At 30.8% G+C, this 18,173-nt stretch overlaps 1 protein-coding gene across 1 annotated transcript; it reads right to left on the minus strand.

The window, feature by feature from the left end:
- Nucleotides 1-525: 525 nt before the first annotated feature.
- Nucleotides 526-14,684, minus strand: LOC132715031 (5-demethoxyubiquinone hydroxylase, mitochondrial-like; the record flags this gene model as incomplete). The annotated part of the gene is given in 4 exon segments (XM_060698003.1): nucleotides 526-610; nucleotides 6,472-6,586; nucleotides 7,638-7,859; nucleotides 14,528-14,684. Coding segments are annotated over 3 exon segments (419 nt in total), but the record flags the coding sequence as incomplete, so codon positions are not given.
- Between the last annotated feature and the right edge of the window lie 3,489 nt (nucleotides 14,685-18,173).

The raw sequence follows: 18,173 nt of genomic DNA on the forward strand, positions 1-18,173 counted from the left end.
TTCTGCACTATAAAAACAGTGAACTGGGACCATTAATAAAACAGGAAGTTTTAGTTTGATCACATTAATGTACTCATAGATAATGTTAATTATAAGACTTCTTTATCAATGGTAGACACATTAATCATACAGGAAATACGAAAGTGGATGAACTTATCTCTTAACTAGCTAAATAAACATACCAGGTATATCTTTTAAGGAGAGAAAACAATGATTTATTGGTACAGGTTTCACATATTTATTAATCAAGTTTTCTCATTACTATTATCTTATACAATACTGCATTCTTTTTAGAGAGATAAAACATTCTCTAGAGTGTTACTGGATGTTAAAACTTTTCAATTCCCACCATAGTAACATTTTTTATCTTGCAAAATTTCTTTGTAAAATGTTAAAATTGAATATTTATTTAATTTCAAGTAAAGTTTCAAATTTTTTATATACTTAGCCGTTAATTAAAAATAAAAAAATATAAAAAATTAATATTAACAAACATCATAAAATTATATGAGAGTATTTGCTCACTCATTATAATGTTGACCAATTACAGACTCCACAGCTACTGTACATGCCATAGCTCCCTCTTTACCAAGCAATGCAGACCCAGCTCCTGAAAAACAAACACTTTATATACATGTAAATGTTACTTTGTCATAAGTTTTCATCCAGTATGCTACATACTAAATATATAAACTCAGGGCATTGTAGATTTCCACAAAAAATATTGTGTTTTCTTTAATCTCCATTGTGCTGGTGGTGCTGATAATAATTTTAGTCCTAACCACTTGATTTTGATATTGAACATGTTAAGTTGAATCTCTTCATAAACTTATAAAGACCAAGCAGATGTTCTGTTATAAATTCTTCTCTCTTGTAATTTATAATTTCTACTACTTCCATAATTCCACATAAAATATACACAATAACTGTTCTTAATTTCATTTCACTGTTTATTTGTTATAAAATGTTCTAAATTTCTACTCTACAATTAATAATTAAAGTTACAGAGTTTTTCTTCCTCACACATGGTTGATAAGTCACTGAGAATTAACTCTCAAAAATCCCTATCCCGACTCTAGCTCTTACAATCTTACTCTTGCATTTTGAATCTCGTTCTTCAATCTTCAATCTAGACTGCCCCTAGAAAATCTTGTCCCAGTATTTATATGAAATACATTGTCTCTCCATATTTGGAGGTTACCCTAGTGTTAATTGACAAATCTAAGCTTTCAATATTTATGACGACAAGTGTTGATCAAGTAACTGTACCAGAAACAAACAGACTGATTCCTGGAATATTTATGATGGTAACCAATGATTGAGTTCCCTAAACACAACAATTGCAGGCCTCCTGTCCATTAATTTATGCAGGTACCCGTTGACAGAGATACCAAACTAAAATCTCCCAGACTGATACACAGTCTAGCCCCAACAGATTTATAGTAATAAATAATGACAACAAATGAGGTCTCAATTCTCATACAAACTCAATCATTAAATCAAACCTTAACCAGGTGCCTTGCTAAAACTACAACACTCCCCCAACCTTAAAAAGCTTAATTGTCCCAATTAAGTTAATAACACCAAACAAAAATATAGAAATGAAACAAAAATCAGTGACTATTCAACCAATCTTACTCCCAAAATGAATAGAAGTTTAACAATAAAACATTCTCAATTAACATATAAACACTGCATTAACTAAAATAAGCATTATTCAAATACGAAATTCTAAGAAAATACTAAATATACAGAAATGTTACTTCTTTTAACGACAATTTTTTTTTCTGACTACAATTATACATTGAATACTCAAAACAAACTAATTAAAGTTCTTAAACAGTTATTCAACTTTTAACACCGTGTTTTAATATCAAAATGAAACTTATTTTGTCACTCAATTATATAATATAATTGTTCTGTTGTCCTTTTTTTCTATTTCACAATAATATATCCTAATTCAATCTTTCACACATTGTCTATTTCTTGCACACTAAGTCCTGGTGCCTATTTATTTCTTAATAAATTTTAACAAATGTGAAAGAATTCTTAAAAGGCACAAACTGAATATAAGATTTGTTTGGTAGTCGTCTCTACCATAGAGTCATAAGTGCCAAAATATTAAACTTAATATTTATATATAACATAGTTGAAATTAGAAAATGGCACTGATTGTTAAACTGAAAATAAAACACTTTAAAATCCAATTTAAACCAGAATCACACAATTATATTCCAATTGAAAAGAATCACAAGTTAATATTCCAATTCAGAATGAATCACAAATTAATATTCCAATTTTGAAATGAATAACAAATTAATATTCCAATTTGAACTAATCACAAATTAATTCCGATTGTGTTTTATATCCAATATATATTTTTTGTAAGAACAACGTTTAAAATTCCTCTTTTTTCACTATTTTCTTTACACTGTCATATTATTCCAATATTAATTCCCTACACAATTCTGAATAGTCGAAAACTCCGAAATGACTGCAAAATCTCAGAGTACCCTTATATACCCAACATGTACTCCTTTGAAATCAAAAACTTATTGAAAGATATTTTACATGATGATTCTTTATGATCTTTATGTTCTGTGCTGGTAAGGTATGTGTTGAGTCCTATTCCTTTTACCTCTTCTAACTTGTTGAAAATCTTATTCAGATGCCATCTTCTGCATTGTCTTAGTTTCTTTGATTTGTAATTTTATTGTTATTCTTGTTTGATCCTTGCCATGTTTGATTGCCAATTTGTCATTTAATTTCCATGTTAATTTTTTCAAATATCATGATGCATGTTTTCCACAGGGCCATTATCTCTCCTTTTTTATCAGTGCTAAACCCCCCCATATGTGACCAAAAAGGGGGCTTTTTTGATGATGGGTTTTAGAAATAAAACTTTTTCTCCCTTTGGGCTTTATTTTTTAAATTTTTCCGACCCCCGGGAAACCCTTTAGCTTAAACAAAAAAAACTTGCATTTTTTTTTTTGAAAATTTTTTTGAAATTCCCAAATGAGCGCCTTTTTAACTGAGCCCATGTGTAGATCCCAAAAAATCTTTTTTTGTAAAATTTTTGGAAAAATTTGAGAAGAAAAGCCCCCTCTTTTGTGTTGAGAATACTTTTAAACTTTTTTTAAAACAGCCAAATCCCTTTTTTAAAAAAATTTTTTCCCCCAAATTTTTTTTTAATTTTTTTTGGGGGGGGTTTTTTTTTTTTTTTTTTAAAAAAATTTTTTCCCGGGGGGCCCCTTTTTTGGGGGGTTTAAAATTTTTAAAAAAAAAAACCCCTTTTCCCAAATTTTTCCCGAAAAAATTTTTTTCCCCCCCCTTTTTTTTTTTTTTCCCCCGGTTCCCAAACCCAAAAAACCCCCCTTTTTTTTTTTTGGAAAAAAAAAAATTTTTTTTTAAAAAAATCCAAAATTTTTTGGAAAAAATTTTCCCCCAAAAAAAAACCCCTTTTTCCCCCCCCGGAAATTTTTTTCCTTTTTTTGGTTTTTTTCAAAATGGAAAGGCTTTCCAAAAAAAAGGGGGAAAAAGGGGGTTTTTTTTTTTTTGGGGGTTTTAAAAAAAAAAAAAATTTTGGTTTTTTAAAAAAATTTTTTTTTTCCCTTTTTAAGGGGGGGTTTTTTTTTTTTTTTTTTTTTAAAAAAAATTTTTTTTTGGGGTTTTTTTTTTTTTTTGGGGAAATTTTTAAAAAAACCCCCAAATTTTTTTTAAAAAAATTTCCCCTTTTTTTTTTAAAAAAAAAGCTTTTTTTTTTTCCCCACCTTTTTTCTTTTCCCCCCAAAAAATTTTGGGGGGTTTTTTTTTTTTGGGGGGGGAAAAAACATTTTTTCCAATTTTTTTAAAAAAAAATTTGGGGGTTTTTTAAAAAAACCCAAAAATTTCCCCCCAAGGGTTTTTTTTTTAAAAAAAATTTTTTTTTTTTTCCCCCCCCCCTTTTTTTTTTTCCTTTTTTTTTTTTAAATTAATTTTTTTAATTTTAAAAAATTTTTTTTTTTATTTTTAAAATTTTTTTCCCCTTTTTTTTTTTTTAAAAAAAATTTTTTTTTTTTAAAATTTTTAAAAAAACCCCCTTTTTTTTTTTTTTTTTTTTTTTGGGAATTTTTTTTTTATGGGTTTTAAAAACCCCCTTTATTTCCCCTTTTTTTTTTCCCAAAAAAAAGGGGGCCTTTTTTTTTTTTTTTCCCTTTTTTTTTTTTTTTTTTTTTTTTTTATTTAAAATTTTAAAACCCTTTGGATTTTTTTTTTTAAAAAAATTTTTTTTCCTTTTTTTAAAAAATTTTTTTTTTTTTCCCTTTTTTTTAATTTTTTAAAATTTTTTTTTTTAAAAATTTTTTTGGTTTTGGGTTTTTTTTTTTGAAATTTTTTTTTTTTTTTTCTTTTTTTTTTTTTTCCGGGTTTTTTCTTTCCCCCTTTTTTTTTTTAAAATTTTTTTTAAAATTTTCCCGAATTTTTTTTTTTTTTTTTGTTTTTTTTCCCTTTTTTTTTTTTTTTTAAAAATGGTTTTAATTTTTTTTTTTTTTTTTTTTTAAAGGGCCCCCCCCCCCATTTTAAACCCTTTTTTTTTAATTTTTTTAATTTTTTTTCCCTTTTTAAAAAAATTTTTTTTTTTTTTTTGGTTTTTTTAAAAAGGGGGAAATTTAAAAAAAATAATTAAAAACCGGTTTTTTAAAAAGGGTTTTTAAAAAAAAAATTAAACCCCCCCCTTTTTCCCCCTTTTTTAAAAATTTTTTTTTTTTTCCCCTTTTTTAAATTTTTTAATTTTTAAAAATTTTTTAAGGTTTTTTAAATTTTTTTTAAAAAAATTTTTTGGGGGGGGTTAATTTTTTAAAAAAAAAAATTTTTAAAAATTTTTTTGGAAGTTTCCCCAAAAAAAAATTTTTTTAAAAAAAAAAAAATTTTTTTAAACCCCAAAAAAAAAATTTTTTGGGGGGGGGGTTTTTTTTTTTAAAAAATTTTTTTGGGGTTTTTTCCCCTTTTTTTTTAAAAAAAATTTTAAAAAAATTTTTTTATTAAAGTCTTATCCTATTAATCAACTATAATTAATAATCCATCTATGTCATTAATCCTCTGTAGATAATGATTCACAATTTTATCTCTCTGTAACATGGCTTCTTGCTCTGTTTTTCTAATAACTACTTCTAATTTTCTGTTTTCTTCTTCTGCAATTTTCAGTTTTTTCATGTAATAACTGAGTTTTTGATAAAACATTATCACCGAATTGTTCTTCCACAATAATTGAAGCTGCACCGGTTTGTTTCTTTGGTCCCATTTTATTAATTTTATAATGTACAGTTCAAATAAATGTCTCTTCAGATAGTCACTTTAAAATCTTTTCTAAACGTGTTAAAGTCCAAAAATCCCACCGCTGCCACCAGTGTTATAAATTCTCTTCTCCCGTAATTTATAATTTATACTACTTCCATAATTTCACATAAAAATACACAATAACTGTTCTTAATTTCATTTCACTGTTTATTTGTTGAAAATGTTCTAAATTTCTACTCTACAATTAATAATTAAAGTTACAGAGTTTTTCTTCCTCACACAAAGTTGATAAGTCACTGAGAATTAACTCTCAAAAATCCCTATCCCGACTCTAGCTCTTACAATCTTACTCTTGCATTTTGAATCTCGTTCTTCAATCTTCAATCTAGAATGCCCCTAGAAAATCTTGTCCCAGTATTTATATGAAATACATTGTCTCTCCATATTTGGAGGTTACCCTAGTGTTAATTAACAAATCTAAGCTTTCAATATTTATGACGACAAGTGTTGATCAAGTAACTGTACCAGAAACAAACAGACTGATTCCTGGAATATTTATGATGGTAACCAATGATTGAGTTCCCTAAACACAACAATTGCAGGCCTCCTGTCCATTAATTTATGCAGGTACCCGTTGACAGAGTTAGTACCATACTAAAATCTCCCAGACTGATACACAGTCTAGCCCCAACAGATTTATAGTAATAAATAATGACAACAAATGAGGTCTCAATTCTCATACAAACTCAATCATTAAATCAAACCTTAACCAGGTGCCTTGCTAAAACTACAACAGTTCACATAGAAAACCAATCATACATTATAAAACATGCTTCTATAACACTGTCAGTTCAAGCAAATGAGGAGATAATTTAAACTATATAAAATGGGATAAGAAATAGCAAACTAGGAAGAGATATAGTTATCAATAAAGGGCATAAAGCTATAATATTATAATGGTTGATTCTCAAAAGTTGTAACATATATGTCTTGTGTGTTTTACACATAAAAAGTGTACGTAAACAGAATAATATGTTCCAGAACAAAATACTATGCTGCTGTTTTAAATAGGGTTTTAACCTTAAGGCAATGATATTGTGCATGTGAAATTCACTCTAACAAAAATTTAAAAACTCTTTTCCTTTTTACTAAATTTTGCAGCTTTCTACACTTTAACATGTGTACAAAATCATTTACCAAGTGCAAATCCTGCGATATTCCACAGAGGTAAGAGTACAGTTGGTCTAGCACGGTGATCTCGCATCAACTTTACAAACTCTGCCAGATGCTTCTCTTCTTCTTCCTGCATCTCCTGAATGTACAGTTTATAATCTATGTAATGTATACAGTCTGTGATTTTCTATTTTTGTCTTTCTAAACATGCATAAAATTATATACTCAATATATAGCATTGAGTCCCAGGGACTCGGTGAGAGCGCTGATTCAGGTAAGTGGCAATTCAAACTAAAAAAATCATATTGTTACAATTTCTTGACATCATTTCTATCAAAAAATTGTTAATTACATGATTTTGTTTAAGATAGAACAATTCATACTGGTTAGAAATTGAGATAAAATGCACCATATATTATAGAGTGCTTCAAGATTTCCATCCTAAAATCTGAATGCAGCATTAATTTTGTCAATATAAAATTTACACAACTGCTATAGAAACAGTTTTGTGCCAAAAGGACTATATCCATCTTTGCTTTTACAAAGTATCACAGACTACAAATACAACTGATTTTAGTAACATTTCAAGGTCAGAGAGATCATATAGTTTATACAGGATTTATATTAATAGTTTGATTGTGTATGAAGCTTGCAGACTCTATCAAGAAACTGTTCCTGGAACCAACCAGTTCTAAAAATTGAGTGTAAACTTTCTTGCTCAATGAATCTGGAGACTACAGCTTGCGCATGAAAGGGTTTGAACCCATGCAGCCAGCAATCCTTAGATTAAAAATACTACTCTGACATATTAACCATTTGGCCACATGGGCATGCTATCACCTCATGACAGATAATTTTTTATCATATGATTATTGAATTGCAAATTATGCCTCTGAAATGAATATTTTTTTCTTCTTCAGTAGCGGCAAATCATGTATTTAATAAAGTTTAATAATGGGTTTCAAGCATGTTAAACTAAGAGGCTTATAACTTGTAGAAAGTAGTGCTGAATGTGAAATAATTTGTAATAAATAAAGTTAAACATAACAAAATGGTGTTTTGATATCCATACAAATACTGTATTACTAAAGAACAGAAGCAAAAGATGGTTGAGCGTTATCTTAAAGACACACTGTAACATGATAACAGATATAAAAGCTATTGAGAAATAAAGATCATAACATGTTTACCTGTATTATAGGTCCTGTTGGGGTGTTGCCCAGTATAGCAAGCTGACCCTGGTAAATTCTTTTAGCACCAAACTCTCCAGCATGATCTATTCTGATTATTTTATCTAGTAAAGCCTTTGTCTGCACCTCCTTGGCTCTCTGACTCATACATCTTGTAAGTGTACGGTACTTATGATATCTAACATATGTCCTTGCCACTATTGGTGCTGTCATTGCCATCTTCTGTTAATTTGTTTAAAGTGAACATATAATTTCTAAATTCACCAATGAATGAAAACTTTTAATGTACAAGATTTATGACATCTAGGCAGACAAAATGACAATGTATGAAATCAAAAATGTCTCTCTTGGTTTTACCCACTATGAGAGGATGTCATGTGTGAGAGAGGGAGGTGGCAGAGACATTTATTGCCATATTTAAGTAATCTACAGGCATTTTTGTTGTGCCCTCCTAAAGTACTTAAAAGTGATTTCATTACAAATAAATGTAACAAGAGCGATCAGTAATCACATGTGTCGCCTCATGATGGCCAATTTCATGTTGGGACAAATTTTGTGACAGACGGACAGTCAGACGGACAGTGCACAACTAGACTTGGTACTGATCATTCCTGTAAATTTTGGATAAAATTGCACCAGTAGTTTATGAGGAGTAGTCCCGACAAGCTTTTGCGTATCTAGCAACACACAGAAAAAAAACACCTTTTTATCAAAGGGCCATAACTCAGCCAAAAATCATTCAACCGGAAAACCCGTGCAATATGCCCAAGGACTTGAGCTACAGATCAATCCTGTAAAGTTTCATTGAAATTGCATTAGTGGTATAAGAGAAGTAGTCCGGACAAACTTTAAAAATAAAAATTATTAAAGGGCCATAACTCAAACAAAAATCATTGAACCGGAAAATGCTGACAATATGCACAACTAGACTTGGTACTGATCATTCCTGTAAAGTTTGGATGAAATTGCACCTGTAGTTTATGAGGAGTAGTCCGGACAAGCTTTTGTGTATCTGGCAACACACAGAAAAAGAAACCTTTTTATCAAAGGGCCATAACTCGGCCAAAAATCATTCAACCGGAAAACCCTTGCAATATGCCCAAGGACTTGAGCTACAGATCAATCCTGTAAAGTTTCATTGAAATTGCATTAGTGGTATAAGAGAAGTAGTCCGGACAAACTTTAAAATTAAAAATTGTTAAAGGGCCATAACTCTGACAAAAATCATTGAACCGGAAAATGCTGACAATATGCACAACTAGACTTGGTACTGATCATTCCTGTAAAGTTTGGATGAAATTGCACCAGTAGTTTATGAGGAGTAGTCTGGACAAGTTTTGTGACGGACGGATGGACAGACAGACGGACAGACAGACGACGGAGAAGTGATCCCTATATGTCGCCACTACCCCGTAGAGGCGACACAAAAATCTTAAAAAAATCCTCCTGCCTTCACTAATTAGCTTGTTATACAATAACATTTAACTATCTATATGCAGTCATATACAATGTATTTAAACCTTTCAAAGTTTATTTCAAATACAGAACAGTTGCTTTCTCTCTAGCAGCCAAATATCAAAAATAATATAAATATCAAGACTGTCCAATGAAAATTCATGTTGCAAACGATAAGTATTTATTTTCCTATCCTCAACACATTCTAAAAATTCACAAAACCTTTTTGACCTGAATCCATGTTGGAGGTCAAATAAAATATTGTTGACCTCAAAGTACAGAGTAATGTTTGATGCATAGTTTTGCAGAGAACACATGTCAAGGGAATGGGTCTGTAATTTGCCGACTTATTGCATTTCTTAGAAGGTGGGAGGGTCGTTGCTGTTTGCCTTGGTCCCATCAGAGGGAATAGTGCCTGTATCTGATGACTTTTGAAAAATTTTGGTGACCAGGGAGGCAATATATACACCTAAATCTTTAAAGACTATTAGTTTTAATTGCTGGAGATCGGAGTATGTATTATGTTTATGCGTTGGGCATCCTCAGGCAAAATTAAGTGTATACAGAATCCAAGCTTTGAAATATACGCATCCAGCAGCAATAAACATGCGTACAAGGACTGTACACTGTTTTCCATGCTCTTAATTTTCAAGTTAATTTATCTGAGGAAGTCAAAGGCAAGGACAATGAAGCAGGCCCAGACTTTGGCTTGCCCTGCTATAGACTACACATGTATATCTATGTAATAGTTTTGTAGTTTGGAATTTCTTTACATGCAAAAATATATAATTATATAAAGGGAAATAATGATTCAAATATAATTGTTGAAAGTTTACATTGATATTGTACATTAAGATAAAGGGAAATAATAATTAACATTTTATTTTCAAATTAAACATAGTTTTGATATTAAATTGTTTTTTGTTATTGTTGAAACAGTACATTATTATGAAATTCTGATGATTTGTTAAAAATTTTGTATACTTTGAGAAATTTTAAAACCATGTAAAACATTATATTGTGAGTTAAATATAAACTCCTGATTGCTTTGCTGTCATTGGTGGTTATCTTATTGGATTGGACATAAGTATTGTTACTGGTCCCAAATTTGTGGTAAGGTAACAGTAAGAAGCATGAGGAAAGTTAATAGTAACACCTTGATAGGCTACACTGCCAATGGTTAAGTTGTGATAGTAAACACTTCAGACATTATATTTGATAAAATCATATTAAGATGAATTATACATCAGGAATATTTATGTATTATGAATTAAATTTAAGCTTATTGCACAAAATTAAATGTCATCAATCTGATCTGTTTTTGTTATTACTGTTGCTAAATTAGGCACAGTGCTCGAATCATTCAGGGCTGTAGTCACCTCGCAAACTAATACCGCTACATTTAAATAAAATCAAATAAATAACAATTTATACATAATTATATAAAATTCTATACCCATCAATAAATTTTTCAGTGTTAGTTTTAGTTGGGCGCCGCCATTTTCAAAGTCACTCAATGGTAATAGGCAGGGTATTCCAATAACATTACAAATTTTCAGATTAATAATAATCGTTGAGTGTTTCGAGTGAAAACGGAAGCCACGCATGAAATATCGAATGACACAAGGGTCTTTAAAACGAAAAATGAAAGGATTTCTTTTACAGACTTCCCTGTTAATAGGCTTTGCCTTATTTCATATTATCATGGAGCTAAATATAGATGGAGAAGAAATTGTGACGTCACACAGTTAAATTCAGTATCAGCGGAATTGTGTTCGCACAAGTTATCATATGTCACGGAATTTTGTGAGATTTGATGCATCCTCCAGGTTAGCCTAATTAATTCGGCGTGATCGGTTTGACCCATTTTACGGACTTTTTTTCTTACTGTCAAACCGTTACGCCTAATTTTAACTGTCATTTTTACGCACGGAAAATCTACAGGTAACACTATCGATAGTTTGGACTGATTTTTACTGCTTAAACCTAAAAGTAACTTCAATTACCTCTAAAGATCAATAGAATATAAATTTTAGTACTAACTTCTCCTAGAAAAAATATTAGATTGTACCTGTCTTAACGCATACATGCGATTTATTTCATTTGTACTGTCTACTCTATCTTCGGCGGACATGTTATGACGTCATCGTAAAAAATCGATTCCGTGAAAGCTGGTAGTAGCTACCAGTGTGTCTAGCAGGTAAGTGTGGGTTACGCATGAAGATTAAATTAAACAAAATATCAGGGGAAATAAATCTATTCATCATTTTTTAATAAATGTGTGCATTATTAAATACTATTGAAAAGTATCATTGTATTTAACCTAAAATGCAATGGTCCTGTTGTTTAATATTTTTTAAATATTTTAATACATGTACTCAACATTTATCAATTGGTGGTTTGCCTTCTTGTTTACTGCTAATGACTGCCAAATGTCACTCTCGGATAAAATACTGACTTTATTTATACATGCATATTTATATGACAATTAAGAACGTAAAAGAAATATTGAAGGAAACTATTTGAAATACACTTCAAATTATTCAGTATTTGTACAAATAATATTTCAAGAGCTCTTTTTCACCGATTGCCGATGTATAATACCATATTAAACCTATTGATAAAGTTAAATGTCTTCTTGACATACTTTATTAATTTACTAAAAAGGAACTTTATTGTGATCCAGCCATATGCTGTGTAACTATAAAGGAAGGGTCACATATTTTAATTGAAATAAATCTTTTTATATAGGATATTAAAAAAAAGTCATTGAGAAGATCAGATTTTTCAAATGAACAGATTAAGACTTATAAATGTATAAGGTGTATGTCTTGTTGTTTCATACTGTTTTGGTGGTACTTTTGTTTGTGTCCCTTGTTGTTTTCTCGTCTATGGTAAGTATCTTCCCTTTGCCCCTAGTTTTATTTCTTTATTTCGCCCCCCTCCCCCGAATTTCCTATCCCCTTCCCCTGTGCCTGTTAACTTAGTGGTCCTGTTTCATACTGTTTTGGTGACACTTTTGTTTGTGTCCCTTGTTGTTTTCTCGTCTTTGGTAAGTATCTTCCCTTTGCCCCTAGTTTTATTTCTTTATTTCGCCCCCTCCCCGAATTTCCTATCCCCTTCCCCTGTGCTCGTTAACTTAGTGGTCTCCTATTAATCATTCATTTATTTATTTTCTTTGATTTCCTTCTCAGTTACATTTTAGTGATAAGCCTGACCGTGCTCTCCCTTGCGCCCTGTCCCGTTTTAATTTAGAATCATCCTGGGCTCCTTGCCAATGGTTCATGTTCCTGGGTCGTGTGGGAGTTGCGTTCATTGAACGCCGCCTTTCCTTGTTCATCTTGTTTATCATATTGTATACATGTATACCGAACCGTAACAAACAGATAATGATTATCAATACAAGGTTCGGCAAGCAAGCAAAGAAATGTAAAGAAACAGAAAAAACTTATCCACATTCATGTATTCACCCTCGCAAAAAAAAAAACCCACCAAAAACGCCTGAAACTGCAAAATCGAAACATAAATACACAGGAGTGCCAAAGACGGCTCTGGTAGGTGCAAGTGCTCCCTTTCGCCGGTTTAAACAGAATTGACCACTTAAACATAATAATGTTGAAATTTTTAATCAACATCCACAAATGTGTACATAATACGGCGGTAATCATGGAACTTTCAATGTGACACATTCGAGGTGCCGTTCAACGGGAACTAGACAACATGGAATTTTTAATGGGTATCAGAGGTTTTGGTGTCCTTTTGCGACAGTCGTTCTAACATTTCTCCCATCTGTCTTACATTGTTATGCTATTCAACGTCTAAATAACGGTCACTAAATTTCCTCTTGCTGCGTTTTTATCATAAACCCCGTCAAATCTGTGCGACAATTGTATTTTACTGAGGACTGTCTGAAATTCCATTTTATAGTTTGAAATTTTAAGATTTTTTTTTCGGAATTTTAAAGTTATTTTTGGTTGTTTTGAACTTCTTCCCCTTCACAACCGTCCTCAATTTCTTTTAAAGATAATAAACTAGAAATTGATATGGAGTGTAATATAAATTGAAATTCTTCTTTGCTTCATCATGTATAGTATAATTATAATTATAATTCATTAAGATGTACCTACAATTACATTGTATTTTCGTATGTGGGAAATCATGGCAGGGTTATAAAATAAAAAGGTAGTTCAGAAATTTCACCTAATGATCACAGATGTTAAAAAATCCAACTTAATAATATCTAATTTGACAATTTAAACGGACTTAAATGCAGTATGATCTGACATCATAAACTATTTAATTTGTAAGTAAGGTTATCAGAATTTTCTTTTCACATTCTCTTTTTAATGCTGAAATATTTGTGTGTGAATAAAAGAGTTATTCCTGCAATAATTCATATAAATAACATAAACAAATTGTATAATAAAGCTTGGCAAATACAATCGATCGCCGCCGATACCTGTGTTACACCATGGATTTACCATGACACCGCTTTCCAATATGGCCGCTTTCAATAACATTCAACGATTAAAAAATTAAAGTGGAATATTTAGACTTCTGTTCGACTTTGAAGTATGATAATTTGGAACCTTGCATAAAAAACGATTCTCGTTCAGGTAATGTATACCGTTTCTTTGAAACTTTTCTAGTTTTCGCTCCCAACAACTTCTAATTGGGAAGCGTCCGTGCATAAAAATGCAGTTCGTGGTTGGACTTGGAAAAAGACAGCGCCCGTCCAAAATTATCTCGGTGTCTCTTTGACAAGTCTAATTAGTTGGACTACCTCCAGGTAAAAGTAGCCAAAATACCGCCATAATGAATTCCCGGAGTTACATCGACAAAAAAGACGAAGCATTTTAAACATATATAAGAAGCAATATTTATTTATTCTAAAATGTCCAACACACACTTTTTCACACAAATATTTCTCCGATGAAAATCTTTGTCGGCAATGTAAACAAAAATTCACAGATATCGCCAAAGTTTAACGATAGCGCGAAAATTAAAGACTAGCGGGAAAACACGATTATCATCATAGCGCACAAAGGATTGTGGGTCTGAATCTGACTATCGTATATTTCGGAGCTTCCTATCTGTTGTTTATATATCTGTGATCAATATTATTTCACTTAAATTGCCTTCTTGCAATATGAATTTTATTTAATGATATCATAATGCAATTGATCCTACCAAAAATTATTGAAGATGTGTGAACAGAATTACATATAAGTTCAGCAAATCGATACCTATCGTTTAAATTGCCAATGAAGCAGTACAAATTTTAAAAGGGGCGAATCGTTAGTGGTGCGAATGATATCAATTAAACTGACCTGAAAAGAATTTTACAACCCGCAGGAAATCTACATAGATATACGATTGATTTTCAAACCTATTAAGTAAATTTTCAAATTTGGTAGACAAAAGATAAAAATTACCTTCCAAATCCTTAGGAATATCGAAAGAAAACTTTATAATGATGCTGTTTGTTTCGTAACAATATTTCTAATGGAAGCTGACATATTGAAGGAACGAGGTGAAGAATTAAATGAGATTTTTTTAAATATAAATTTTATTTATCTTTTCCCTTTATTTGATTCCAAACAAACATATTAGCATCATCTTTTTTAATTTTTTAAGGAAAAGGATATCCAATTTTTTATTATCTTTTGTTTATTTTCGATATCAACCAATCAGTGTGTTTCAAAATCAGCTGATTTCCCAATTCATGATTTTGACAGATGGTGGGAAACTGAGTTATCTGTGAATGGAGACATGATACACAAGGAGATTCTGCTCGTGTCTAACGAATTCATTCTTTTTAGGTAAGAATTTTGAATGTAATTGTAGACAGATTGTGTCCACATTGATAATGAACACTGATAAACTCTTATCTTATAGGAATTGAGTTATGATAAACAGATAAATAACAGATAAAATCAATTATTTTCATTGATTGCTTAATATAAACAGATAAACAGACCTATAATTTCTGTTTGATGCACTGCTTATTAATTTTCATGAAATTAATTTTTTTCTGCAATGTTACAATTGATTAAGTTATCAATTGGAGGTTTTTCTTTTAATTGATTTTTTATTAGCTAGATGTTTATCCTAATTACAGTATGGATAATCTTAATTGCACGTGATTCATGTCAAGACAGAATGACAATAGTCTTACTAAATATGTAACTCTTCTTTGTTTTAGGAAACCTTAGATAAAAATGTGCTTGAACATAGTCATAAATTTGCACATACTGCTTAAAAAATTTTATGGTCTGTTTTAATTAATATAAATATAATTGTTTAGGTTAGCACATTGTGTTAGAGCTGTCATTGATAGAGACGATATTGATGTATTGTTGATATTTTTCTGTCAACCAATCGATAGGCATTTGTAAAAATCGATAATTTTGGTTTATTATATTAATGTCTTAATGAATCATGAAAATTTGACCAAAACATATACAAAAGCAGGTGGCCATGTCTCAACACCAAGCTGTTGTGATATAATGGACACATTTCATAGCAGTGATGACAAAAAATGGTTAGGGAAAAGTCCTAGACTGTCCTACAAAGGACATTTATAAACAGGACACAACATATTTGTATGAATAGAACATATATTTTACAAGGTAAGAAAGTGAATTATATACAAGAAATAAGGAGTATATATCGATATATTGGTGTGTAAATTTTCTTTGATTTGGAAACAATTTGACATTTGTTGAACAAATTTGTGGGTAACATGCATGTCTGCAACCCCCCCCCCCCCCCCCCCCTGTTTTTTTCATGGCGTAAGCTGCCTATTCGTTGGCAAGGCTTTCTTTGGGGAAAACAGACTCATTGGCTTTAAATTATATTAAATTTTGAGTTTTATACTTAAGTTAGACTTTTTTAACATGTGTATGATGTCAGATGTCAGAATATTTGTATATGCTTATGTGGAGTATAAGCAGTTTTGCCATTTTCCTTGTAGAGTTAACTTTTTTAGCTAGCTTAACTTACCAGATACCTTGGTGATCCTGATTTAGTCATTAGCATTTGGAATGCCAGCAATGAATTAGAATAAGTGACAAATGCCAATCAAAGCCAAAACTTGGTCCTAGTACTCCTATGGTCTTGTTCTTATTTAGATTTATATCAAATGACAAAATTTAAGAAGTTAAAAGCTCCAAAAGTCTTTAGATCTCTCAATTTTGCAACCAGACAAATGTAGTGTGAATCAACCAGGCCATCACTTTAAGGACATTTTTGGGAGTTTTCATATAGACATATAGGCAAATTAAAACTGTACAATACAATTTCTTTAAATTTGGCATGTTGTTAGAATATGATAACAGAAACATTTTAAACGGAAAAAAAATTGGGGTCACCGTCCTCATTTTCGAGTTGTCTGCCCTTGAATTAGACTTTTTTGTTAAATTCAAGGGCAGATAATTTACAATGAAGGGAAACAATACAATTTTTTTCTTATTTTCATGAAGATTACCTTCGTTTTAGTTGATATGCAAAATTTCAAGAACAAATTTAGAGTGGATGGTTTTTTTCCACTTCTTTTTTTAACCTGTGCATTTTTTTCGTAAAAAATGGCCTATTTTATAAGAATTTAAAGTACCTTTATTTTCACTGAAAAAAAATAATAAGAGAAACGATTTAAGGCATTGCCTGAAATTATGTATTGTACTCAACAATAAAAAGAACTAGAAATGTGTCCATAGGACACGGGTGCCCCCACCGCGCCACTGTTCTGTCAATCTTATGAATCTAGAGCAAATATTTTTTGAAAACTAAAAATCTTTTACTAATTAAAGGGCAAGAACTTTACAAATACTGATAAATCCACAAGCAAAACCCCAGGTGCAAAACTAAATATGCTGAGCAACCTTCCCATAAGGTTTAATGACTCTATGTCAAATCCTTTTTGAGTTACATGCGACATAAGTTGAAAATTGCAAAACTTTTCTAAGTCAAGGGCAATAACTCTAAAAATACTTAAGATATCCATACGAAAATACCCAGGTGCACAACTACACATGCTGATCAACATTCCTGTAAAGTTTCATGACCCTTTAATACTAAGGTCAAATCCTTTTTGAGTTACATGCGACACAAGTTGAAAATTGCAAAATTTTACTGAGTCAAGGGCAATTACTCTAAAAATACTAAAAATATCCAGACGAAAATACCCAGGTGCACAACTACACATGCTGATCAACATTCCTGTAAAGTTTCATGACTCTTAAGGTCAAATCCTTTTTGAGTTACATGCGACACAAGTTGAAAATTGCAAAATTTTACTAAGTCAAGGGCAATAACTCTAAAAATACTAAAAATATCCAGACGAAAATACCCAGGTGCACAACTACACATGCTAATCAATATTCCTATAAAGTTTTATGACTCTAGGTCAAATACTTTTTGAGTTACGTGCGACACAAAAGTGAATGGAAGGACGGACGGATGGACAGACGGACAAGGGTAAATCTAAATGCCCGCCACTAAAGTGGGGGCACAAAAACATAATTCAGTGTTAAAAACAAAAATTCATTTAAGTATGTGTAAGTTATCTGCCCTTGAAATGACCTCAAATAAGTAGAAAATTCTGATTCAGGGGCAGATAACTCGAAAATGAGAACGGTGACCCCAATTTTTTTTTCGTTTAAATGTTTCTATTATCATATTCTAACAACATGCCAAGTTTAAAGAAATTCTATTGAACAGTTTTAATTTTGCCTATATGTCTATATGAAAACCCCTCGAAAACGTCCTTAAGTTTGTCCTGCAAGATGGATTTTGAATAAACTTCACAAGAATGATTCTAAGATGACCCTCTACATAAATTATATACAGTTTTAAATGGTTCTCTACTGATGGGCATGTCAGTTAAACAAGCTAATACAGACTTTTAGAATGAAATAAAAAAAAAAAAAAGCTAAGATATTTGGCATGCCGGACCTTTACCTACAAAGTGTCATTCCCAATGTTTACAGTCATATTAGAATTAACTAAAGAAATTAAATCAACATGTTTGTAAATTAAAAAATTTTTGTACATTTTCATTAGAAAATATGTTACACCCTT

Source organism: Ruditapes philippinarum, unplaced genomic scaffold, assembly GCF_026571515.1.
Source record: "Ruditapes philippinarum isolate M1 unplaced genomic scaffold, ASM2657151v2 ctg16749_1_1_1_1, whole genome shotgun sequence".
Taxonomy (NCBI): Eukaryota; Metazoa; Mollusca; class Bivalvia; order Venerida; family Veneridae; genus Ruditapes; species Ruditapes philippinarum.